Source organism: Lonchura striata, chromosome 1 (assembly GCF_050655825.1).
Source record: "Lonchura striata isolate lonStrDom1 chromosome 1, ASM5065582v1, whole genome shotgun sequence".
Classification (NCBI taxonomy): domain Eukaryota; kingdom Metazoa; phylum Chordata; class Aves; order Passeriformes; family Estrildidae; genus Lonchura; species Lonchura striata.
The window spans coordinates 10163450-10190466 of record NC_140703.1 but is presented as its reverse complement, the minus strand read 5'-3'; the positions used below and the strand labels follow the sequence as shown (position 1 = coordinate 10190466).

The 27017-nt window shown below is 37.5% G+C and overlaps 1 protein-coding gene across 1 annotated transcript; it reads right to left on the bottom strand.

The window, feature by feature from the left end:
• Positions 1–1431: 1431 nt before the first annotated feature.
• Positions 1432–26991, bottom strand: LIPI (lipase I). The gene is made up of 10 exons (XM_021532459.3): positions 16166–26991; positions 12695–13071; positions 11038–11146; positions 10292–10393; positions 9207–9296; positions 7982–8149; positions 6572–6664; positions 5721–5832; positions 5183–5356; positions 1432–1753 (listed from the first exon to the last, which is right to left on the bottom strand). Exons 1-10 carry the CDS (start codon positions 16212–16214, stop codon positions 1666–1668), a joined length of 1362 nt encoding a protein of 453 aa, XP_021388134.3. The 5' UTR covers positions 16215–26991; the 3' UTR covers positions 1432–1665.
• Positions 26992–27017: the final 26 nt, after the last annotated feature.

The following is a 27017-nucleotide window of genomic DNA, read 5'->3' as shown; positions in this document are numbered from 1 at the left end:
TGTTTAAAGGGATATAAGTAACAGGTATTTGGAGACAAGATGAGGAAATAGGAAACTCAGAGACCTGTTATGGTCACACTAGGGTAGATGAGACAAAGGCTGGACAAAACCCTGCAGAAAGAAATAAGAAGAGTTACAGCTGTTTCAAAAAACAAAAAATAAGAGAAATTTTAAAAATCCACCCCTTCATACACAAGCATATAAGCAGACAAAATTGTTTTCTCCTGTGTATCTCCTAATGACTGCCTCAAAGGAAAGGAACAAAGAATTACATAGTAAAATGCTAAAGCTGAGAACTTGACTATAGCTATGGCAATTTCCTATGGTAATGTAATTACTATTTCTCTAGAATTATTTTTTTTTTAAAGACTCAGTCCATAAGCATGGCTGTCCACAAGTCTGTGTATTTTTGGCTTGTCTGGACAAGTAAAAGCATGAGCAATGGCTGGTTCAGAGCTTTGCATGGACTGACCAGCATGCTGGAGCTGTTTCCTGCAGTGAAAACATATCTGCCTGCCTTTGATCATTATATTCCATCTTCCTTACAACCCAGCTTTGGACTCTTAACGAAAGAAAAAATCCACACATTTTGGACATCCCATTCCACTGACATTCAGATGAAATTGGTTAATGGGTTTAACCAAGCATTGCTATCAAGTGTAGGGACAGAGAGGGCATAGGAAAGAAAGGAAATGGATAATGTGCATAGGATGTGTTTGCATGAGGAAACAAGCATGAAACACATAATACAGCCCTACAGAAGAAAAATACACCCATCTCTCCTCCAACCAGTTCCATCAGGAAAGGCAGTCTGGGACAAGAAAACATGTTTTTCTGAGTTGGAGGAGGTCATCTTTTTGTACAATTTATTCCTGCTCACATCCCAGTAGGTAGAAAGCTGTCATCAGTCTCAACCCGAGCAGCAGCTCTAATTTCAAGAGGCCCAAACAGAAACAAAATGAAAACACATTTATTTCACTTCTAAGTTATTCTCCTCAGAATAGATATTAGATCTGAAACAACACTACTCTGTTCATAGCGTTTGTAAAAAAATATGAATGACTGCAATAGCATTCATCTATGATGAGCATAAAGACAACAGATTTAAAGTAGAAAGTTTACAAATGTGCTCACAAATATTATTGTTCCACTCCTCATACTGAGATGTTACATAAAGAGAAAATATGAATTCATTTATCCAATGAACATAGCACAGCAAAACTCTTGTGTATTAGATCCGTAGATCACATATACAGCATATTAAATTCATTTAGTAGACAGATCATTATGTTTCCATGTAAAAGACATTACAAATAATAAATATTTAAGTATATGTATGACAAATAATGTGCCAGGATTATGCAGATAATTCATATTTAATTCAGTAGTTGCTTCATTGCTAACAAAGAGTAATGAACAGACCACTGCATGTTCTCCACCATGATACATTTACTTTATTCAAATAATTTTCCAAGCACATACATGTCTGAACTTTTCAATTAATTTCAGCCTAAGGCACTCAGAGAAAGTAATGCACATTATCAGGTAGACTCTTGAAAGATAAATCTACCTTATCTCATTTCCTTTCTCATTGCAGTCTTTATCCTGAGGAAGTATCAAAATGTCACTGCCCTGAGAGAAATTAGGTTAGGAGTAGCTCTCTTTTCATGTACCCCTCTCAGAGCAAGGGATAGGTTTGAAGGTCACTTCAGTGTTCTCCATCAGTACAAAATCGTATCTGCACAGCTGTAGCCTATAAAAGCAGAAGAAAAAAAAAATCACAACAGAAAAAGTTAACTTTAACAGAAAAATATTCCAGTATTTGAGTTATTAAACCTCCTGCATTTACCAGCTCTCAGAGACAGTACTGAGAACAAAAAGTGTCTCCTTGCCTAAGTTCATACCTTATTTAATGCATTCCTAGAGTAGCTTTGATGGACTGAAAAACAACCAAATATCTGGTTGTAGCTGGATGGTGCAAAGCCTATCACACTGGTCTGGCATACAAAGATGGCTGCAGCATTTCATCCATTACAATATTAATCTGCATTCAAATTAACTCTTTAGCAGCATGACCCAAAATCTGCACAATTCCTGTTAACACAGGGCCTGAACAATTTATATTTTGAGTTCCCTAGGTAGGAAAATTTCTCTGCTTTTTCTTTATATAGGAAAGTAAAGAACCACATCATAATATTTTCTCTTCTGCTTGCTATGATTGCATGTGTAAGAAATTTTAATGCAGGAGAGTAATTTGTCTTTTGAACACTCAGAAAACTCACAGCTGACTAATACTACATGAACACATAAAGAGGTCACAAAGGGAGCCACATATACATGAAAAGCATGTTTTTTGAGGTCAATATGTGCTCTGCTTTCCAGGGCAGAGGCAGGTCAGAGTCCTGCTCTTCATGCACTATTGTAATGTATGGGGAGAGCTGGTTTGAACAGGAAAATGATGGACACATCCTCGGATGGCACCTCCATAGCATACAAGCCATGACTTATTTTATTTAAAATTATCTTCTATATTGCTCTGAACTCACAGATGGGGCTATACCACACAATTCACCTCGGCCTGGAAGTAGAATACAGTGGAAGAACAAAAGGAGAGAACAGCACACCAGGCATTTCCATTGTTGCCCATTCTTTTAAAATTTCCTACCAGTTAAGGCTCCACCTGTCTGTATGTGAAAGGACTGTCAGATTTCTACTTAAGAAAATATGACAACTTTTAAGGTCTCCACAAAGTTATGGCAGTAATTTTATGACTAAATAAGATCAAGATGAATTCTGGTATTCTGTACAATGCAAAGCAGAGAATTTCATCCAGTCCTTCATCAACAATTTTTTGATTTGAATTCAATGTTTCATTATTATAGTATTTTTGTAGTATGATTTATATCAAAACAAAATACCTAGCCAAACCATAATGCTGAATTCTAGAAATAAAAGCTTATGTTTTCCAACATATTTTATCTCATTTGAAGTGCAATCCATCTCAGCTTGTGATTGCTGAGTAACAGGAATGCCTCACAGGAGAGTTGCCCTCAGCAGGGAGCAGGTTCAACAAGGAGCGAAACACAAAAAAATGGTTTTGTTAGGTGAGGCTTCCTTAACCCCTCAACCTAAATGGCTTCTCTGCTGTCTACTAAAAATCATGGGCATGACACACTTGTTCAGAAGAGGTATTTTCAAGGTCTTCTTTACATTATCTCTGTTCTTGTTTTGGTCAAAAAACCCCAGCGGTGTCTGGTTTAAGTATCTTTGAGACATTCATCTTCCTCTTTAACTGCATCTGAATTCACTGGCAGGTTCATCAGATTTTAGGGATAACTGACACCTAGTCATGCACAAGTTAGCAAAGCTTTCTTGTTTTATGTGTGAGCAGAAATGATATATCTCAGGGATCAGAAGAAGAGTATAAAAATGATGAGTACCTTCCAGCATTTCCATATTCACACACCATCTGTGTGAATAGTAGGCCAGCCCAGCAGAAAATTGTCTGTGATATTCCCCAAACTCCCACAGTTTGCCATTAACCCAGGCTTGGGAATGTCTGAGACTCCTATTGTCTTTTATCCCTGCATCTGTCCCCTGGTTATTATCTACTACTTTGTTGTGAATAATTTAAATAGCTTTAATGTAGTTTTTAGCTGATCATCCTATATTCAAGTAATTGTTGCAATTATATGTAAATAAGGTAAATATAGGTTGGTATAATTACAATGAGCAATTAGGCAATTATACCAATGGTGCTGTAACATCTGTATTTAAATTATCTTCACAATTACCTGATTCAATGCAGTATTTTTCACTGTTCTCTAAAAGTATCTAACATGCCTTTATAGCTGCAATATGATGAGGCTCCACATGAAGGACTTTAATGGATCTTATATAAAAGCATCTCAAGTGCATCTTACTTTTAAACTCACAAGAGTCAGATTAACAGGACTGAAAACTCAAACCCTATAAGGGCTGTTCACTGAAAATCTTGCTTGTTTGCTTATTTGCTAGATCATTATCTGAGAAAGTCCAAGTGCTGACAGGCTTACACGAAATGTATCTCCTGATTTATCACCACTGGGCTGAAAAAAAATTGGAATATGATTTAGAACTTTCCACCCACTCTCATCACCAAATGCTTTGAAATACAATCATGCCATTTTCACCTGAGAGCTTGAGACTTATGGCTTTCAATAAGTTAATAAAGTAAAATGTGTGTACATTCTGGGGTACTATTTTGATTACTGAGTGTTTTGTTTCTTCCTAAGTTTGTCCCATCCATTTCCTCCTCTTCCTCAATAAATCTAAAGTAGTAGATTAATTGAAGGTTTCATAATTTTTGCAAAGTATCATATGCAATTCCTACTAGGCTATTATCATACACCACATAAGAAATCCTCAAATGTTACATCTCAAGTTAATAAAATATACTGACTTTAGACTTACTAAGTATTGTAATATTATTCTCATTCATTACTCATTTGCTATAACTTATTTGATATGCATTTTTAGGTTTTTATTTTAAATTCTGACTTTCTTGAATCTGCCATTAATAAGAAACAAATTAACAACTCTCAAATAAAGTACTCTTGCTACTTCTGGATGTTTATTACCTATTCCAGGTAATATGTTCTTTTCACAAGATGCAAATGCAAAATTTAACTGTTAGAGTTACTGTACAAGTAAATTTGGAGATTTAAAAAATGAACATAAGGTAATACTGCTGAATTATTTTAGACCAGAATTAATAAAAGTTTAGTAATTACATTCAACTACAAAAAAACTATTCCAGTCACACACATGTTGCTGAAGTGTTACATTTCACACCTGAGTGTGGAAAGCTGTGCACAGACACATGAGAAAATCAGAAAAGTGCTTGATAATATTTATCTTATGGAGGAGAAGCTGGCCATGCAAGTCAGGCTGGTCCTTGTGAGCACAGCTGTGACACACAGCACATGTGACACCTCCATGTACAAGCTGCTGTGCACTAAATGTCAATGTACAGAGCAGCTCTTCCACGTGACAAATTTGATCATTAGGATGATGAGAAGAATATTCATACACTTAGGAATATGCAATTAAAAAAAAATTAATGCAGGGAAATACAGGTTACTGAGAAAACATCCTGAGCACCCTAGTTGATACCCAGCTGTGATCCATGACAAACACTCACCTTTTTGGATTATTGAGAGATTTCAGCTTCATCTGAAGAATCCTAAGCTTTTTTGGGGGACCTATTAAAGTCTTCGTAGAAAACGTCAATGAAATTTTTCCAATTTTTTCAATGTCTTGGTGAAATCCAGTCAGTATTTTGACTCTTTTATATTGTTGGAATGTTGAAGCTTCACTAAAGAAAAATATTTAGTCAGGCTTTTGTTAGCTGAGTAGCATTCATTATTGACAAGTATTATTATTTAACTGGGAAATCTTGTGGGATGTATCAACTCTGAGCACTCAGAACAAGGCCAGCTAGAACAGGATTTAAACCAGATTTAAAACTGAGCAAGGACCTGGGAAAGGATTGTTTCAGTGTGAGGGCATTGCCCCTGATACTGAGCCACATCCAGGAAATGGGGCCATGTCCAAGTCTAAACAAACTCAAGATATTTTTTCAACTTGCAAGCTAACAAGTGAAAAGGTTTAGAAAACTCAGAAAATTATTCCTATAAAGTAATTAAAAAAAAAACATTTAAAGACAAAGAACAACATACCTATTCATCTGCGACTCTACTGTGTTTCCAGCATTGTCTATTATTTTAACTTTAATGAAACCTCTCCTAATGCTTTTATTCCAGGTAGTAATGTCCAGTAAGTAGTTATACACTGCAGGAAGAAATAAGAAATCATGAGAGTCAAAGAATGACCTCAACAGGAAACAGTTGGTATTCCCACCCTGTTAAATGTATTCACTGGTAGGTGAATTCCAAATATCTAATAATTAAGGCTTTAATTAATAAATATACTCTTTTTCAGACTGATTTGTTTTGCTTCCTGAATTTGCATATTCTTTTTTCTTCTTGATCTTGTATATTTTCCTTTAAATTTATACTGTCATTGCAATATTTCTTATTCTGCTCCACATGCCTCCTCCTACCTTTGATAATGTTTCTCTTCCTCTTTTCTCCCTTTTACCACCACCAGTGAGGGGCAGGGGAGAAGAGTATGAACAGATTTGGGTCGAGCTCAAATACACAGGGAAGAGGAGTTATTTTATATAAATTTTATAAAAAAAAATTATGAAAAATTCTTTGATCACATCTAAGCAGGTTGCATCAATCCAGCTTTTTCCCTCCCACTTGATTCTCATTTTCTGGCTTCCTTCTTCCTCCTGGCAGTCCATCCCATTACTATTAAAGGTCTATTTCTTTCCCAGTTCACACAGTATTACTTTTTCTTCTTCCTCCAGTCTATGAAGTGACCCTTATTTCAAGGTTTTTTTACATCATTTTACACATTGGCTAGCAATAACTTCTACTTTTAACATGTTTTTACTCCAGATCAGCTAAAAAATAAGAGTCAAAATTTTTATAAGTAGGTTTTACATAGGAATTTAGTCACTCACTGCAGAATGGGTCTTGGTCTGAGGTATCAAAGTAAGCTTTTGTTGGTGAACTGTATGTTATCAACAGCCTTTTCCATCTATCAGCATGATAACCTGAAATACAAAGTTTAAATACTTTATTTCAGAAATTCAGCAAAATCACTATACACATATGTTTACACTAAAGAATCTCAGTGTGACAAATTTGGCTTTAATTTTCTTAAATATCCTCTGAGAAAGAAAACTGACTAGAAAAAGGAAGGAATCCTCTGAGTATAACAGACTGTAGAATGTAAGTATTTAATTCCTCTAATATATTAGTATCACTAAAATTGCCATAATGTAATAGGAACGTCTTTAATCTAGATACTAACTCCAAAAAGTAGTGCTTACAAAATCCTGCAGATGTAATAAAAACAACCCTAAAAATGTAGCCCATATATTTGCAGAGAGGACTTACAGGATAACTTTCCTTTCTTTCATTTGAATCATTAAATATCTTTAAATTCTTTAGCCTATTTGCAAACCACCTAAACTCATGGATTTAAGTTAGAAAGAAATGTATACAATTCCATGATTGTTTTCTTTGGGTCTTGATGACAGTCATTGTTTCTAGAGCAGATGATGCTGTTCTCTCCCTGTTAATCTCTCTACTTTGAGTGGCCAAGGAGGGCTAATTCCAAAGCAAGAAGAAGAAGAGATTGCAGCAGAAGGATGCTGCTCCTCCACTCAGTTCCCAGACTCAGCAGCTGACTAGGGAAATATTTTGGGAATTCTGTCCAAGTGCATCATGCTTGGCTAATAACCATGCTGGGAAAGTCCTGGGGTCTTTATGTCCTACTATAAAGGCTCATAATGGTTGGGTTCTTAGAAAATAGATCTATCTGCTTTCTTCTAACGTGATCCAACTAATATAAAATGCACATCCCAGAACAAGGATGCAAAAAAAAAAAAAAAAAAATTGAAAGTTAACTTCTAATTATGTATTTTTAAAATTTCATTCTTAAGAAAACTCTGCCTACTAGGAAATGCTCACACTTTTCAAACTGCACCCAAATCCTCTCTAAAAGCAACAAAATACCAAAAACAATTAAAATCCCCTCCAAATAAAAGCTTGATTCCAAAGGAAGAGAAAAAAACCCATGAAGTTGCTTTAAACATTATTACTCTTAAATAAAAACCACAGGTCCTCTAGGGATCATAAGATACTCTTAAAACCTGAAGTGATGAATTAAGCATAAGTAGTGTTTCTCCAGAAAGGGGAAACATTGAATGCATTCCAGACTGGAAAACATAAAGACCAAAGAGTAGGAACATTCATCACCTGTGGTTAACAGAGATGAATATAAAGCAGACAAATCCATGAACTTTAAACTACTATAACTTCCCAGGAAATCCCACCCAGCCCAGAACAGATATGGTAACACTTACCCACTACTGGACAGGACATTGGCTTGAAAGCATCACAATTAACACATTTTCCTCTCTTGTAATCCAAATAAGAGTCACAAGGATATGTTATTAAGTCACACTTGCTTTTCAAAGATGATAAGAAGAGGAAGACAGATCTCTGATGGTCACATTTAAAATACTGAAATCCTTCAGGGAAGAAAAAAAAGAAATATAAAAAGAATAGTTAATAATTTTTATTAATTAAAAAAAAGTGTTGTATAAGTATAATCACAGAATAGTTTGGGTTGGAAGGGACCTTAAATATCATCTTGTTCCAACCCCTCTGCCATGGGCAGGGACACCTTCCACTACACCAGGTTGCTCAGAGCCTCATCCAACCTGGCCTTGAACACTTCCAGGGTTCATCCTGTAGTATATCCACAACTTCTCCATGAAACCTGTGCCAGTGCTTTACCACTCTCTGAGCGACAGTTTTGGCCAAAAAATATTTCCATTATGAACTCTTCAGAGATTCTTTCTAGTTTTCTGGGGAAATAAATTCCTTCCTTTCCTGACAAAGCAAACTTTGGGTATTATAGAGATGATGGTTGAGCTGGCTTAAGGGATTCTCCCATACTCACAGACACACAAGTGGAAGCCTTATGCCTTTGCAGAAGCTCTAACTGGTAGCAGCACTGTGCAAATTAGTGATGAGAAACACTGACAGAAACAAACATATCCAAAAGAGTAAATAAAAATAATTGCCAGCAGCCTTGTCTAACACTCATGGAAGTTGAAATAAGCAAAATTCTGCATCAAAAGATCATTTCATAAAACTGTTTTCACCCTAGAGACTAAAAGATATATCCAACACCAAAACCTAGTTCATCATTGCCAGCCAGGAGGAGCCTATAACACAGTGGGGACGTGGAAGCTTTGCCTTCCATGTCAGAGCAAGGGACACAAACACCTTCCCCATTTAACCAAAGAAAAATAATGACCAATATATTCAGGTTGTATATATAATACAACAACATAATTCCATCATGCCAGTATTAATGATATGATGGGATGTGTATGTTATAGCAAGATTATTTTCAAATATTTTTATTATTTTTCTTTTGCTGCATAGGGATGGAAAAGAAAGAATACAGTCTTAGATCCCATATTACTGACTAAGTGCAGTACACATTCAATTCAATTTAACCTTTTTTGATTTGATCTCAAATTTTTCTTCTCATTAAATAAACAGATTTTTATTTACCACTGAAAAATGTTTTTGGACAACCCGGCTGATCCATTCCTCCATTTGGATAGAAATCAATTGTTCCTAATGGCTTCTTGAAACCTAGTACTAAAGTAAAGACATCATGAATAAAAAAAAAGAGAACATAAACAGAATTATGAAAGCAATTATTTATCATCACATTCACTTCAAAAATCATGGAGATCTTAAAGAAAGTTTTTGCAATTCTATCATTCTTTTTGTACTGTAAATCAAAGTCATACTATGAGGTAAAAATCAAAGGTTTTTTTCTTTAAGAAAATTATATATATGTAAAATGCAGTGCACAAATGTATAGAAAATTTTGTAAGATGCTGCAAAAGGGAAAGAACAAAAACAGCTGTAATTGATATGTTATTTACATAAATAAATTTATGAAATTCATGTTCTCTCCAACCAAAATTCTTTCCCAGTGCAATTTTCATTAGAGTAAAATTTTCCATTTTTTGCAAGACATTAGATTCTGAACTACACTAATATTGGCAGTAAATCAAAGCAGAAAAATCTGTATCTGTTCTATAAAAGTAAGCAAAATTCCATGAGTAACAGTTAATTCAATCTGACCTACCTTCCTTTTTACCATGCATTATCATTATTCACATAATGAGAACATTACAAAAATTGGTATTTTACAGCCTCACACTTAAAATTGTATAGGAAAATGCTTAAATTTTAATATTATTAAAGAAACTGATATGAAACTACACAAATAGTGGGACAGTTGTGGCATTAAAGGTTTTTATCTATGGTTAGATAAATCAGACTTTACAATGCTCTTCTTTTTAACCTTACAGTAGCACGATTTAGTATTTTAAGCAGTGGCTCTGTGATGTACTAAGGTGATGCAGCAGAGCCTGACTGTCTCAGAAGGCATTAATTCAGTGATAACCATGTGTTTACAACCTCTGTGTTCATATGCACTTGCACAGCAAAAGAATGTTCATGTCAACACAAAATATTCTCCTGCAGCTCTATTTGGCTGTTACAGAAACAGCTCGTCCCTTCCTTTTTGCTTTCCTGCCTTTCCTCAGGCTGAAAGAGGCAAGTCAAGGCTCTGTTATTACCATCAATATCTGAATGGATTACATCCACAAATTGTGCATCAGTAGGATCCAGTCTGTGCTCTGGTGGTTCTCCAGTGAAGGAAGGGCCTGCTGGATCCAGACCTGAACAAAAACAACATTTGCATCAAAAACCCTGGGCTCCTTCTCGAGATACATGAAAGACCAACATCTGAGCATTATTCAGCAGTGATTCTTCATTTTCTTGGTATAAAAATTTTTAAAAAGCATAATTTTTCTCTTCAACTTGCTAAGAAAAGCAAAGATTCCTACCACAAAACTGATCAACCCATATATATGAATTTCTCTATTTCCATAAGTAGATGTGCTCATCTCCCATTTATTCAGATAAATATAAGCCAACAGTATTGGGGATCAAATCAGGAAATTTTTTTTGTCCTTTTCCCCAGAAAAACCATACCTATTACACACTATAAAACCAAAATGCCCAATATAACTGCTCTCACCTCCAGAACACAATTAGTCAAACACTCAGGTAGCATATCATTTAATTTAAGTGGCATCTAGATTAAGCACTCAATTTTCATTTGAGAGGTAACAAGGTTGGAAAATTTAATCTCTAATTTCTGTTCTGAAGGAAGATTTGCCCAATTTCCTGAACTGCTATCAGGGCTGTATTTTTCCTCTTGTATGTCATTAAATATTCAGTTCTCGTTTGTCGATGTCTCAGTGCTCTAACAACAATACAAGGTACAATAGAATATGTGCACTGGGATTAAAAGCCTTACCTGTAATTCTGCCAAGTTTGCCATTATACTTCTGGCCAACAAAACCAGCTACATGAGCACCAAGACTAACTCCAATCATATACAGAGAGTCAAGAGAGGCTCCACCCACCTATCAGGGAAAAAAGCACCAAAGCCAGTCATGCACAGAATTAACAGAACATAAATCAGCAGGCTGATTTAATTTTCACTTTTGTACAGTACTTTAAATTATATTTCTAATTCTCTATCTCTTAAAAAAAAAAAGATATTACAAAGTTCCTTTCAGTTTGCAATACTATTTTAGTTAAAGTGTAGAAATTATGAAATTCTTTAACTAAAAAAAATGTAACTAGGAAGCTTGAGTCATGTTTCTCCTGAAATGCCACATTAATAAGAAGGGGAGCAGGGGAGGGAAGAGGAAGACATTCATCAGATATAAGAAAGTTGAACCAAAACTATGAATGAGGAAAAAAACTATTGCCCTGCTTCATCCTTCCAATAAAATAAATTAAAAATATAATACCACTAACAAATACTTACGTCACACAACTGCTGAATAATGATTCCAAATGCACACCTAAAAATACCTATTCTACAAAGGAGGCAGTATTCAAAAAACCCAAAAGAAAATCTACTGAAGAACTCTAAAACAGTGTCAGCTGACCTAGTTGGGATCCCTGCAAAATGATGGGGGGACACACAGGATCTGAAATATTAGCATGTCTCAAATTGAATTAGACAGGTCTCACAACAGCTTGTAAGTGTGAAAGCAATAGCTGTGGGACCCTACAGACCCTCCTCCCCACCACTTTCAGGACTCACACACACTGTCACTGTTTGCCAGGCAGATCTGTAAACAGCAATTAACTTAATTAATCTTCTCATAGTCCTATTTAATTTTTTTTTTATTCCATAACAATAAATCTACTGGCACAATTGCAAATTGCTATCACTATATCTAGTCCCAGAGGACAGATTCTGATAGGCTCTCTCTTCTTTCACCTCAGTCTTTCTCAAAATGTTGGATGTTTTTTCTCAAATTCCACATGAATATTTTTTTACTGCACAGCATTCAAAATTTCTAGAATGGCTGAGAAATAAGTGGTGAGAAAAGATGAAAATTCAAGTGACAAATCAGACAATGGCATAAATAACATCATGACATGTTTTGCTCATTTGATCAAGCAATAAATCTAATGTCCAGTTAAGACCACTGGCATCAACTATGCTTTCAGCAACTGCCTCTAGAGACAAGAAGTCTATACCATTTTGGAATTAATATTTATATCTTTGCCAGTGGCTTATTTCTCATTTAAAACCTTTATTTATAGTAAATTAATAGTAAAAAGAGTAGTGCAATGCCTTTGTAAAATGTTTATGTTACACACTATTTGAACATCTGCTGAATTAATTCTTTCCAGAAGATCTAAAACTTCCAGCTGGTTCAATAAATCAGATGTACTTTCAGGCACATTTCAGTGAAAGGGAAGGAAATAAGAACTCAGGTGAAGTTAAATATATGCAATAATAACTGCAAGTAAAGTTAGTAATATCTCTATAAAGAAATGTGATTTGATATTGTTCACTGGACTTCTCTATAGATATATTCTAGATATCCATTCCCACTCAAACTATGCTCTTCACACTTATTCAGAACAGATGCAATGCTCTGCCTTACCAGCATCTGGTCAACATAATTCTTCAGTATTTCTGCAACTTTTCTGCAGTTTTCCACAGCAGTTTTGTAATTCACAGTGGTAGCACCACGATTCCAATCGACTATAATGAGATTAATATCCTCTGAAGACAGTAAAAGCTTCTTCATGTCACCCAGCCATGCCGGAGGAGATCCTGTTGGCCTGAAGCCATGAATAACAAAGACAATTCTCTTGGTTGTATTCAGGTACTCAGATGCAGTCACATTGTATTCAATGAGCCTCTCAGCACAATCCTGATTTTCCCTTGTGTATAGGAGCAGCTGAACATGGAGTTCTGTTCCAGACAAAGCATTGCCTATGTTAAGGTCTGTAAACTCGGGACATTTTTCTTCCTCATCTGAAAAAAATGAAAATGGCAAGACAGTCATTTGATGAGTTGGGCTACCTGAAATACCACCTCTTCCCTTTTCTTTCCATATCTTTTTCTGCTCAAAGTGGAGATCTTCCATTTTCTTTATTCTTGACCTTTGGAAATAGCTGTCAAAACATGCACTGCACAGTTTAACAAATGACTCTGCAGATGCCACCATGCTCCTCTGAGCCCTTCAAATGTAAAATTATCCCAATTTTTCCTGAAAAGTGTATTTTTTCCTTATAAGTACTAATTAGTAGCCAGTGTTGATAAGATCCTTTACTTCACCATCAAAGGCAGGTTCTCAGAATTTTTTCACAAGAAGTGTGTGCTGTATGAACAGGAAGGCTGTTGTGGTTGTGTCTTCCTCTTTGGGCCAGGGTGGTTGTGCTGCCATTCCTTAGACCTTTTTTGTTTGATATAGCAATAAGAAACAGCTGTCTGACAAAACAGGAATGATCCAGAACCCTTTCCTATCTTTGGATCACCATAATGGCACCATTACCAAAATATAAAGGCAAAAACAAAGAATCTTGCTCTGAGTTTAAAAAAAAAAAAATCTTAAGGTCAGTGTACATAATGGCACATGACAAACAGTAGGCTTTAGCATTTCTGTCTCTACTTAAACAAAGTGTACCAAGTTAAGCTGGTCAACAAGATGATGAAGATTTTCAAAAGTCTAAAAAAACCCTAAATTTCTCCTCTGTCTGATTATCAACATCCAAAGTTCACACTATAAAGATATCTTTTGGCTGCTGAGGTCACATTGTATAGATAAACCACTTGACTCTGGGCAGAACACCAACACCTGTCACAGTTCTTCTGCAATGACCTCTTCACCTTTGCTATGGTGTTACCTGGTTTTTGGACAGTGTTTTTGGCCCATGTCTTGACTCCTGGTGGGTTACATTACTTTACACAAGACTTTTGTTTCTCTGGTGCTTAATGGCACCTTTTCAACTCTTCCATCATTAAAATCTTTGCAAAACAAGTCACTTTCAAGAAAGCAAAAGTGAGAAAAAAAATAGTCTTCTTAGTTCCTTAAAAATAATATGAAAAATAACCTGAATGTCTCAGATTTTTTGAGCCATAAGAGAAGCAGTTCCAGCCCTTCTCCTCTTCCCAGAGAACAGCTCACAGGCAGAACAAAATCCACCATATCTGAGATGGACAGCAAGCCTGCAGCCTGTCTTAAAGCTGCAAAAGGCAAGCATGGGTGACTTACAAGATATCTTAAATATGTGTTCAATACTACAGGTCAGGTCTAAGCAAAGCTGAACAATGTGAATTATGGCATTGAAGGTGCAGTAAAGATTCAGTAAAGGCACTAAAGACATTAATTTACTAATTTAGGGAAATAGACCAATCACCTCTAATGCCAAACAATGTATTTACAAGGACTAGATTGGTCACCTCTGGGCTGGAGATCACAAAAAAATTAATGGATATAGTCCAAACAAGAGCAGGCTTGAAGATATACAGTGTTAAAAATAACCTGAAAGTCCCTGCTGTAAACCAACCAGACAAAAGTTTCATGCCTATCATCATGTTAGGACAGTAACTACAATTATTACATGGAGAAAAAGACAGAATTATATTGAAAAATAAATATCATTGTTTTCCCCATTTAAATACAGAATAATATAGGTAACTTTAGCTGAGATTACTAGAGAGGCTATTAACCAACAAGTGATACAGGAAGGCAACTAATTGAATCACTTGGACTTATCCAAGAACTTCTGAAACTGAGAACTGTCCAGTTGAAGTGGACTTATATTTAATAAAAAAAATAATCAAGAACCTGGTAAAATGCCATGCATGTGACATGATCCTGAGATGTTAACAATATGTGTCACATTTGATTTCTGGTTTTCATATATTTGTATATTATGATTAAACTAGAATATAAATTACATTACCCTAACTTCATCTACAAAGTGAAATATAAACCAGTCACTTGATTATAGTTTCAAAGGTACAACATGAAATTCTCATTTTGCCTGATGTAGTTTTTAAATCCAAGTTTAATCACTGATCCTTAAAACTCACTCATTCATATCTAAAATATAAAAAATTCATGCTAAGATATTGCTCTGTATCCCTTTAAATATTTTGATTTTTTTATCATTTGATTGGTAGAAATAAAAATTACTTCTTCTAAAACGAGTGGAATGACAGTGAGATAAACCAGACATAGCCTGTTCCATGGGAATGAGAAATCTATCACAAGGAAATTATTTTAACCACCAAACCTATTTACTATAGCTGGTAAATATCAAAGAGAAGCAACTCATTTACTCTTGGGTGTGAAATAACAGAAGCTATTCTTTCAAAAGTAAATAGCGAATAAAACCGAAATGATGTTTTTACTGTGGAATTAGGTAAGTGATACAAATAGGTTTATAGATTTAATACTTTGAATTGTTTAGTGAGGAGTCATAGGGGGAAGTTTTTCAAACTCCTGTTTCTCATTGAACACTGGAAGCAATACCCAGCTGCCCTTTGCACTCTCTTGTTGGAATACTCACTCTTTTCTGTGCAATCAAAACATACACATAGGCGTTGGGCTGTTACACATGCATTTTAAGCAAGTTAATGAGTAATTGTAACTTTCTTGTGCACGTTTGTAAGCATTTCAATTATCTTGTGTGATTGAAAAGGGGAAAATCTTAAGTGCACAGTCTTTTTTTGTTACTAAAGTTTACTATTTAAAAATGTAACACATAACTCGAAAATCCAAGCACCTATGACATCAGCACCAACCAATAAAATCACATGAGTATATTAAGACTATTTCATGATTACGTCTACTTTGTACAAAGTGCACATACCTAAGCAGGTCTCTGGGCAAAGTACAGACAGAGATAAAGTATCAGGCTGGTTCTATTTACTTTAAAACACAAACTTATGTCTCAGTTTCAAAGTTAGTGAATTCTTTTTACTAATCATCTGCTCCAATAAGCATAATTCATAAGATTTTATCTTAATCTTTTGGCCAATTTAAATGAAGGAATATTCATTATTTTAATATTTGATTAAAGCAAAGATTCCACATCACAAGTAAGCTAATGGCTCTTACCTGATTTCACCCAGTATATCAAACAGAGGAAGAAACAGAATTTCAGCATGTGGAAGTGGAGAAAAAGTGATGTGTAATATCCACAGACAAGTGGCAAATTGAGTGTTTCCTTATGCTAGATGTCCAACACAACTGAATGACACCAATGAAGTGAGTGAGTAGGAAGCAGAAAATAAAGCTGTAGTTAAGCTTCTGCAATTTATGACTCCTCCTATTCAGTAGATAGGGTGGTTGCTGGGCTTTGAGGGCTGGGACTGAATTTTAATCTATTTCCCTCTCTGTCTATCAGCAGATTTACACGTAAGCAAGTGATGTCACATATTACTGGCAGCTCCTGCATGTGTGGAGTTTAGGAAATGGGGCAACTAGTGGTGCATGCCATTAAAGACCCACAGTGTGGGGGTTTTAAGTGTTTCACTGAACCTAAGTTAGGGGCACTGAGATGGGCAAAAGGAGCTTAGAACATTCTGCTGACAGAAGGATCTTTCTGTAAGAACCAGAAAATAGTTCTGAGAATAGTGTATCCAGAGATCATTTTCCCATAAAATAATCATCTGAGCTTTTTCAAGGATTCATTCTCTAATCTAAATTCTGAGAGGGTCTGCAAAAGCCGCTCTGAAAGAGAGATGGAGCTTAGAGTCCCACATACCTCACCCACACATACCTCACCTGGATATTGGTTTGCTGTGTGTTTTTTAAACTTATTCCCTCTGCATCCCAACTGCAAAACAAATTAATGAATATTTATTTTTATGAATCTCATTTATTTACAAATCACTTCACTGGGTAAATACAGGAATGCAGACTACAGGTTTTTAAAATCTGTGGTGAGGAAAAGAGGCAGATAAGCCCTGCATTATTCATGTGTGAAGTGAGGATGCTGAGTTTGCCTACATCTGTGTCCCAATTATTTCCAGTTCAGGAGAAAGAAAATCATACCATAACCATTCAAATAGAATGCAAATGCACCTTAGGAATGTTTCTTGCATAGAAACATTTACAGTTCTTCTAAACATAGGTCTAGGTTTTCTTTGTTTCCTTCCACTACAGTAAAGGGTGTGTGTGTGTGTGTTAATTTGTTTCATTACTTAATTTTTAGTGATCGGTTTCTTCAGCTTTATGAATCTGAGCACTCATCAAAGCTGTGCTGCACAAGTTTTTGCAGTAGACAGCCTTTAGGAAGTGTCATCAAAGGTGTCTTTTTCACTTTGAATGCAGTCACAAGGAGCAAAAGATGCAGTATGTCTGCTGGTATGAAAATCAGCTCAACAAATGATCTTTAATTAATTTTTTGCTTCCATTTCTCAAATATGTCACTTTGTTTGGAGTAAAGTTCACTATGGCAGCTCTTGAATTCCTTTGCACTTCCCTGTCATCTCAAATCTTTGACACTTTGCCCAACCACTACTATAAAAGTACAGCTTTACTGACATCACATATTGCTTAGAACAAGCAATGGCAGAGTGCCAGTCTGGCTCTTTCCTCTCCCTAGTTTTTAATCTAGATTATTGTTACAACAAAAGCTTAGTGCACCCAAGAAACCTCCAGTCAGGGAGCCTCAGCATGCACTCTGTACACAGTACCCATTCATATACAAGTCAATGAATGGGGAGATCAACACCACTAAAACCAAACTGCTAACAGCCCCAGCAAAACATTTACTGGGCTTTTACAAGAGCAAATCTCCTGATCTTAGAAGGAAATTTTACATATGTACCTTTACATGTACCTAATGCCACTAGCTGTGAATAAATTTCTAAAATTTGTTCTTAATCACAGAAACAGGGAAAAGAGAAGACATTTTAAGTTTCTCATGAACTGAAGACTGAAATAAGCCCAGCTTACAGTAATGTTGATATAACCCCCCATGAAATAGTTTCAAAGTCCCCTGAAACCAGTGCTGGGAAAGGACTACCTTACCTTACCAAATCAATGCCCAGAAAGTTTTGTGGTATTAATCAAGGTGTTGAACTGGGGTGAACTCACGTTTCTGCCATGTGACAAGGGAACTGTGCTCTCCAACAGTGGCACTTGTGCTCCTGAGAAATTCAGAACTCTCAACTCCAGTTACTGGTTATCCTGTAGGTTCTGTTGATAGCTCTCTGTCAGGTAAATCCTTCATGGTGACTCTGAGTTTCAGGTGCACTCTCACAAACTCCAAAGTTCAGCTGTTTCCCACCCCAATTTGCTGCATCGTTGTTATGCCCACTAATTATGCCTCGTGCTTTTCCAACAAGGATGCACTCCTCACACTGAAATTCAAAGTTATCTGCTTCAAAAGTGCCTCATGCAAACTAGTGGAAGATGCTGGCACTGCCTCTTCAGGACTTTGACCCCCAAAGTGCTCAGGACTGTCAGAGTCACTACCTGCTGAATAAACCCTGATAATTTTAGGGCAGCCCACAGACTGCTGGCTTAGTATTCAAGCTGAAAAAAAAATATAAAAATTTAATTTTACTACAGTACAAGATTGCTATGGTTTATCAATAAAATAATGGCACTATTACAATTGAATTTATCCCCAGAAATTTGGATAAAATAGCATCAAAAAAACATTTCAGTGTGTTTTCTCAAGATTAAGATCGAATTCTTACACAAGCCTTGATATGCTGATCTGTGGTCACATGCAAATGCCATTTCCCCTTCTAATCTCCTCTCTGCCCCCAGGGATTCCGAAGTGTTGGGAAATCCCATTCTCAGAACAACTCTCATTTCTCTTACCTCTCAAGCCACTTCTGCAGAAAAATTCTTTTCTAACCGCTATGCTTAAAAGCGCTGCTCCCTTCCAGGCAGGAGGAAATCCTACCAGGCTTTTGCAATGCAGTATGTTTAACTATGAAAACAAGTTGTCTAAAGATTGCAAACAAAAAACTCTGACTTGCTGGAAGAAATTTAAGACTTACTGTCTTCTACACTGATGCTTGCAATTCCTGTAAATTGATAATCCCTTCTTAAATAGGCTTGACAAGTTAGCAACTAATCCTCTATGAGAAAATATGGGCACTGAGGCAATGCACACCATTTATGCTCTCAAAAATAAATTCTTTAATGATTATTTTTCACATTGCTGTCATCAGGATGACTTGTGAAAATGCTCTCCTTTGTAAAATAACACTTAAAAATGATACTTGGAATGCTGAATATGTGTACACGATTGAAACGTGTTTGTAGCAAGCAGGCAGCTGTGGGTTAAAAGGCAGGTGTAAGTTGAGTGCTAAAGATAGCAACCATATTCCAATAATCTTTATTGAGAAGTGAACAACATCCAATATTTTATACGTGTGTTTTGTCAGTAACTATTACGATGCTTTACCATGCTGATGAGGGCAGCATTTGGAGAGTGGAGTTTCTTAGCCCGATTTTCACATAATTACGTGGTTTCCCAGTACTTATTCGCTGTTCACTTGCAGTTTCACTCAGAGAAGGAAATACCCTGCTGTATACACAGTTCTTCCCAGGGCCTTGTTCCTATTCCGTGCATGCTTCCACTGGGAGGCTTGCCAACAAACTTTTCTTCCTGTCAGCAGGGGAAACCCACAAAAGAAAAACTGAGTTAAGTGTCTTAAAACATCCAAGTGTCATGCGACCACCTCAACACAGCCCCCAGCTGGACCTGTGCCCACAGTACCACTCTTTGCTCTGTCCCCCTCCCTGTCTCCTCCAGCACAGCCAGAGAGTGTGCACCCCTCTTACACATCACTCCTTTCTGACTTATTTCTTTCTCCAGCTATACTAGATGTAGGAATAAAGTAGATCAGTTTTATTTTCAAACATTCTGTGCTATTTTAGAGTTTCTCAATCTCTTATTTTTTAAAGCCATAATGCATGCAAAATTAAACTCCTCAGAACTTTCACAGTGTTAACAGCTCAAGTTTCTATTTCTCTAGAAGTACAATTTTTTTAGCATGACAGCACACGGTAAAGAGTCCATCAGGTCAACAATTTCCTTACCAGCAGATGCCTCTGCCAGTGCCTTCAAATGTATAATTTTGTCCTTACCAGAATCAAGGTGCAAATGTTAAGATTGCACAGAGGTCTCCTGAACTGGCCCTGCCACATTCAAATGAATGTGAAGGGCAGCAGGTGGAGAAAAACCCTCTGAAAGAACGAGAAAATGGCAGAGTTGTGACAGTGACACACAGAGTACCAAAAATAGCAAAAGGAGACAAAGAGAGCGTGGCCAGAGCCACAGGAAGTCAAGCAAAAGGCACACTAATACTAGATAACTGGATTAATCTTTTTTTTTTTGGTTGCTTGGTTTGGGGTTTTTTGTTGGTTTGTTTTGGTTTTCTTTTTGTGTGTGGTGTGTGGGTTTCAGTGGTTTTTTGGGTTGTTTGTTTTTTTCTATTTTCATGTGAGAGAAATGTTCAGATCTCTGAACTTTATCCAAAAGAATAATGCTCAAGATTCATACTATTTTGAAATGTGTTATGCATACAATAGCTGCAGAACCACAGAATACGCTGAGTTGAAAGGGACCCATCAGGACCATGGTGCCCTGCCAGAGCTCACCCGAGGTCAGGGGTGGCTCCATGTGGTGCAAAAATCTCTCCTCCAACCCGTGCTTCCAAAGAAAGGCTCAGTAGTGTTCTGTTGTTCAGTCTCAAGGCAGTTTATTGCAAGTTATCTAAAAGATTTTCTTCTGGGGCTGCTGTGGTTTGCTCACAGCTCAGGCAGAGGCACACACACACCCTGACATCCTCTCTGACCCCGACTGCTTCTTCTCTCCCCGCCCAGGGCTGCTGCTGTCTTTTATATAGGACATTACGTGTTACATGTTTATAGTTTTTCCCCAATGCCTATTACCTATATTAAATGATGCTTTTCTACTCTAACCTGTGAGTGCCAACATCACCAAGAACATGGAGGTAAGGAAGAAGAAAGAGGAAGGACAGGGCAGGCCCAAATCCCTCCATCTTAAACTTCTGACCCCCATGCACAAAACCAAAAACTCCCCTGTACAGGACTCAAATGTTCTTCTCTTTACTTTGTGACTACTTCTACTCTAATATCTAAACTTTTGTGACTTCTTGTTCTTCCTGCAAGGTTGGTAAATCATTCCATGGTTCAAACCCAAAATCACAGCTGTTTCCAGCTGCCTGCCAGGGTCTCAAATGCTTCTGACCTGGACCTGGAACATCCAAAAATGTCTGAGGGACATTTTGAGTTCCAACAGCGCCCAACTCCTTGTCTTGCACAGGGCCGTCCCTAAGAGCCACACCCTGTGCCTTAGAGCATCATCCAGATGCTTTTTGAAGCTGGTCAGCCCTAGTGCAGTGCCCACTTCCCTGTGAGGTGCTGCAGAGCTCAGCCAGCCTCTGTGTGAAGCACCTTTTGCTGACATCCAGCCCAAAGCTCCTCAGGCCGCTCCCCAGCTCCTGCCCCATCTCCCTGACAAGGTGTGCAGGTACAGGAGCGGGTGTGTTTGCCAGGGAAGGGGCACATTCATCTTTATTGCCTGTTTCCAGTCATTTGTCTCATTATCAGGTAATCATTTGGCATTTTACTGAAAGCACAACAAAAATTATTGTGGGAAACGATAGAGGAGCTCTGGTTCTGTTGGTGGGTGTTTCATGGCACCTGCTGGAAAAGGCTGCAACTGCGTCCTGGGCTGGGATGATTATAGGGAGGTATATATATATTATACCATGGCATACATATTGATATGTCCCAGTGACTGAGGGACAGTTCACTGCTCAGGTGCATCCTGGGCGTGGATACACACACAATCCTCAGGCACTACCGGAGAGGTCCTGTTTGTTTGCCTGTCTTACTCTTATCTCCAATGCCTTATGGAATTGGCAGCAGTGCACAAGCCTCATACTCTACTCATTTATGTTCATGACACATGTTAGTAGTGCTTTATTTCTTAGAGTGTCCTGAAAACACCCTGCTGTTCTTTAAGTATTAGTTGTTGCTGATTTCCAATAGCTATATTGTCAAATGGGGGTGGGGGTTGGGGGGGAAACCTTGCAAGATTTTATCTGTCAAAGATGTAAGAAGCCAGTTAAGTTGTCCTATTCATTCATGAGGTTGTAGACTTCTCTCATTCTTCATAGCTTGTGTTAGGGTGTATTAGTGGGAGAAGGTAACAGGCAAAAAAAAATTAGTTTTTATAGGTATTATTGGCCTTTTGATAGCTTTAAATATCTTCTAAAACAACATGTTTAGTAAAGAAAACAAAAACACCATTCTTTCAAGTATCATTGATACGTTTTCCTTTGTTCACTTTTAAACAGAAGTGTAACACTGAAAAGAATGCTTCTTTCTTCAGTTAATTAACATGTTGCTGGTTTAGCAGGTGAGAATTTATTAAACTGGTTTTTGCTGCTCATTGATGCTCACAGAATTGTAGACTGTGCACTTAGATTCCACAACATCATTCTGGCTTGAGCCTGATCTTGAGAGTGCTGTTATCTTTTTGCACAAAAATCAAAGTTTGCAACATTTAGAGATCTCATTAAACTATTTGGTGGGCTATTGTTTACACATAGTAACAGTCATTTTATACATTATCTAATGGCATTATTTGATGCTGTTGAGGCAGGACAGGAACGAAAAGACTCTGACTCCAAAGGCTGCTGAGAGTAAAACTCTGGTTTATTCAAAATACACCACTCTTTTATACAGAGCTTCGTGAGGACCAATTCCATTGGTCCTGAAGTGAAAACAGCCGACACCACTGGTGCAGAGTGCTTGATGCACAGTGATAGAGCTTAACTATAAACAATGTGAACAAATAAGAGATAAACCTCTTATTTACATTATTTTCCAACAGATTCCCAGGTTCCTGCCTGGTTAGAAACTTCCCATTTCTCTCTTTGACTGAATCTGAGACTGACAATTATTTAACAGTGGCAATAAAGCCACTTTCTAGATCTCCAGGAACAAATATTCTGTAGTACATGTAAGGTATTTTCCAGGTAGCCAATTTCATGCTTATTTTCCTGCCCTTTTATGGCAGGCCACAAAGGTGTTATTGTCACTCACCTGCTCACATACACCAGAACTTCCTCTGTTCCTTGGAAAATTTTCCACCAAAATAGGAACTGAAAGTTCAACTCTATCAAGTCTTGCAACTTCCTATCACTTAATATGCTCAATTTCCACTTCAACTGTCCTGTTTGGTCACCGAGCTCCCGCAAAATTGTCACTGTTCTCTTTGCATGTGACTTGCTAGTGACTGCTGTTGGCCTCTTATGCCTGTTGGGTCACAGCCATTGTGACTGCACTTGGTCCAGGTGTCTGTTCACCATCTCTAGGAGCATTTCTGGTTAGGGTAATTTAAGAGATAAATCACATCTCTATAGTTCAGTCTATAAATCTCTGCAGGTATTCTTGTTGCTGAATATGTAATCTTTCCTATAGGAAATTAAGGATATTTAATTTAAGAGTCATAGCCTTCTAATTTTTCTTAGTACTCATGAATGTAGTCTCCGTACTTCACAAACCTAGTAATAATTCACATGTTGTGGCAGTTGCCAGGTGCTGGGCAGGTCTTTAGCCAGCACCAAAACTGACACAGAGTTTAAGTGCACACAGCACGCACAAGAAATCTCTTGCCCTTTATGTTTCACTTTACTGAAGAACTGAGCTCACAGAGACCACATGCAATTTTTGTCCTCCTGTTCACCAGCTTCAAACTGCTACAATTTCCCTTGCAAAGATCCATTCCCAAGATAATTTGTCTCAGTTCCTTCTGTTAAGGTAAGGATTTATGACAGCCTGTTTTAGGATCCTGTTTTAGGATCATGTTGGAATTGTGTATTCACATTCTGTTGCTGTTTGGGATCCAACCTTGTTTTCTGGGACATTGCAGTCCAATCTGGATACACTTGGAAAACACTCTGGTCTTGAACTGTAGGAGGTGCTGGAGCTGTACAACTTAAAGGATTTTGTCCAGTCACTGCCAAAGAAACTCCTCCATGAGATTTCAGAAGGTGGTGAAAATCTCAGGTACATAATTGAGTGCTAATGCTGTTATTTTCCAGTGCTGTAAAACTATGTGATCCTTCCAGAGAATTTACTTCAGAAGGTATCAGGATGGAAATGACACGTCTCCTGTCATTCTCAGTAGAACTATTCTGGTAGTGCAAGTTTCTCTGAGGTGACCAACTGGTCACAGTGGTATAAATTCTGATGGCCTGTGCTGTATGGGAAGCCAAGGGAGTAGACTATTTTCAGCTCAAGTATGTAAGTAAGTGTAAAGAAGGGGGGCGTGGTGTTGCAACTCATGTAGCACCTCATTAGATTTGTGTAGAAAAGTGCTCATTTATTTAAATTAAGAAAAATAAATCAAACAAGAAAACAACAAAAAACAATGAACCAAAAAACCCCCCAAAAAACAACAAATTAGAAACCCACCAAAGTGCAGAGAGCTTATTCTTTTGTTCTATTTGTTCAGGCAAAACAACTCAGTTTTAACTTTGAAACATTAACCCAGAATTATGCAAGGAGGGTGACGCTTGAATAAAAGAACTCTAAACTGAGGAGACAAATACTGAAGCTTTCAGCAGCAAAGGGATAGGTCTTAAATAGTGTACTGAATACCAGCTGGAATTTTTCTGACAGATCATTTTCAGGAGGACATTTCTGGAAGGTGCATACTATAGCTAACATAAAGAAGTATCCAAACTTTTACATTATTAAAAAGTGGTTTAGCATTCAATCTGGCTCATTCCTAGTGCCCACTATAATGTGAATATAAAACTGAAGACTGGGTTTAAGATTCAAAGTTCAGCCATGGGTGTTGAAGAGTCTTACCTTAACTACTACTGATATGCTGAGCAAGAAGAAATAAAATTCCAAAGCAGGATGAACATATTTCAGTAGTCTTTTCAGAAACATAAAGTATTGCTAGAAAAGAAGTACAGGGTCTCTGGTATTCCATATATATAGGTGGAATATTTTTTATTCCATATAAAACAACTGACTGACCCAAGAGCTCCTTGCAGCATTGCTGTTTACTACAGCCATGATCTGTATATATTGATCAGGTTTCTTAAAATTCAGATTTTATACAAATCACTTTTTCTTTATCACAGTGGCACTGGGACAACAGAATGAAGCAGGGAATTTCATGGAGTATATTAAAACTATTGCATTAGTAAAGACTGATTGAAAAATAAATCTTACTGTTGACATGCTGGTCTTAACTTGAACTAAGTTGCTCTGACATTATGCTCACTTAGCTACTAATTATTATTATGATTACACATTCAGGAAAAAAAAAGCTGGTTTTTGTGTAGACACAGAGACAGATGTCACTTGGGGCTAATTTTTAGGATATGAACATCCCCCCCCCATGTATACCTAGGTAGTTCTTGAGGCAATAAATGTGCCCCATTAAGTCAGTTTTCCTTTTGTGATTTCTGAAAAACTGAAAACCATATCTTACATATCTAATTGAGCATTACAAAACACCATTGTGAAAAAATCCCAAAAAATGCAGTCAGGTGGAGCTGCCACTTTGCAGGTAAATATTAATGTAAACTTCCATACTAATTACAGAAGCAGGACAGGTTATGTACACTTACTTGAAGTGTCAGCTAAACGTATCTGCTTCTGTAGGCCACATAAATAGTAATTTCCATTTTATTGCAGTTCCTGAAGTTCTTGAAGTTTAATACTATGTAATACTATGTAATCAATCTTCTCTTAAGAGAAGATCCCCATCAACTGCTTTTTAAAAAACCCAACAAACTGAATAAAGTTCCTGGGTACAGCCCTGTTATATTAGTTTAATACTGACACCTGATGTATCAAGTACAATCTTAATTACTTGCCCAAGAGAAAGTTTTGGGCACGTAGGCTAGGGGAGGAAGCCATCAGTACCTCAAATACCAATCCCTTTTGCAAGAGAAAACAGTCTGAATAAGGCATCGGTGCATGGCAATTTTTACTTTATTTACTTTTATTTGTGGGGAGAGCTTTCTGTGCTTACTGCCAGGCTGACAAAATCTTTCACTTCCAGCTACATTCAGAATGCAGCTGGGAGAGCTACAGACTGAACAATGGCAAAGCCTGAGAGAAAAGAAAATGCTGGACTAGTGTCAGCAAAGCCATTCCTTTTTTTTCAGCAAGCTGTACTACTCATATTTGACTATAACTTCTGAAAAGGGGATGCAGTGGAGGCAGAAGCAGCAGGAAATGCTCCTGCTGTGCTTCCATGCAGCAATAGCTTACCAAGGCAAACCCCCTAACAGGCTTAGGGTGGGCAGGGAAAGGCTTTTTGCCTTAAGCACATCAGCCAGGGTCTGCAGCCTCTCCTTACACACCTGATGTTGGAGACTCACTCCAGGAAACCACTGGAGGGCCACTTGGCTGAGTTCAGAACTCATCCCACCAAACTCCAGGGCACCAGCCAGCACAAACAAAGGCATGTGCTAGCTCTACAGCTTGGCACACACCCCTGGCCTTCCTCCTCCAAACAGGAATTCCCTGAGCTTCCTTGGTATTTGGGAATTGGGTTCCAGTCTTGTCCTGGGGGACTGCTCATAGGAAGAGTGGGACAGGCAGGGGACCAGAGCAGACCTGAAGAACGAGGCTCTTAAGGGGCCATTCCCTTTCACAGGAAGGAGCATGGAGCAGAACTGGCTTTTGTCCTGCTCCCACTTCATTCCTCTCAGCGTTCAAAAACCCTATGTGCACCACCCTCTCGGGAGCTGCTTCCCTCAGCCCTGCTTGTTGCCCTTGCTCCACACTTTCCTGGCAGTATCACAGGAGGAACTAGAAAGAAGTGAGGAGGAACTCTCACTTTCCCTCACAGGAAGAGACACATTTCTGCTTTTTGCCAGCTTTGAAACACATTTATGAACCACTGTAATTGTTCAGGCTCTGCAGACTTGACAGC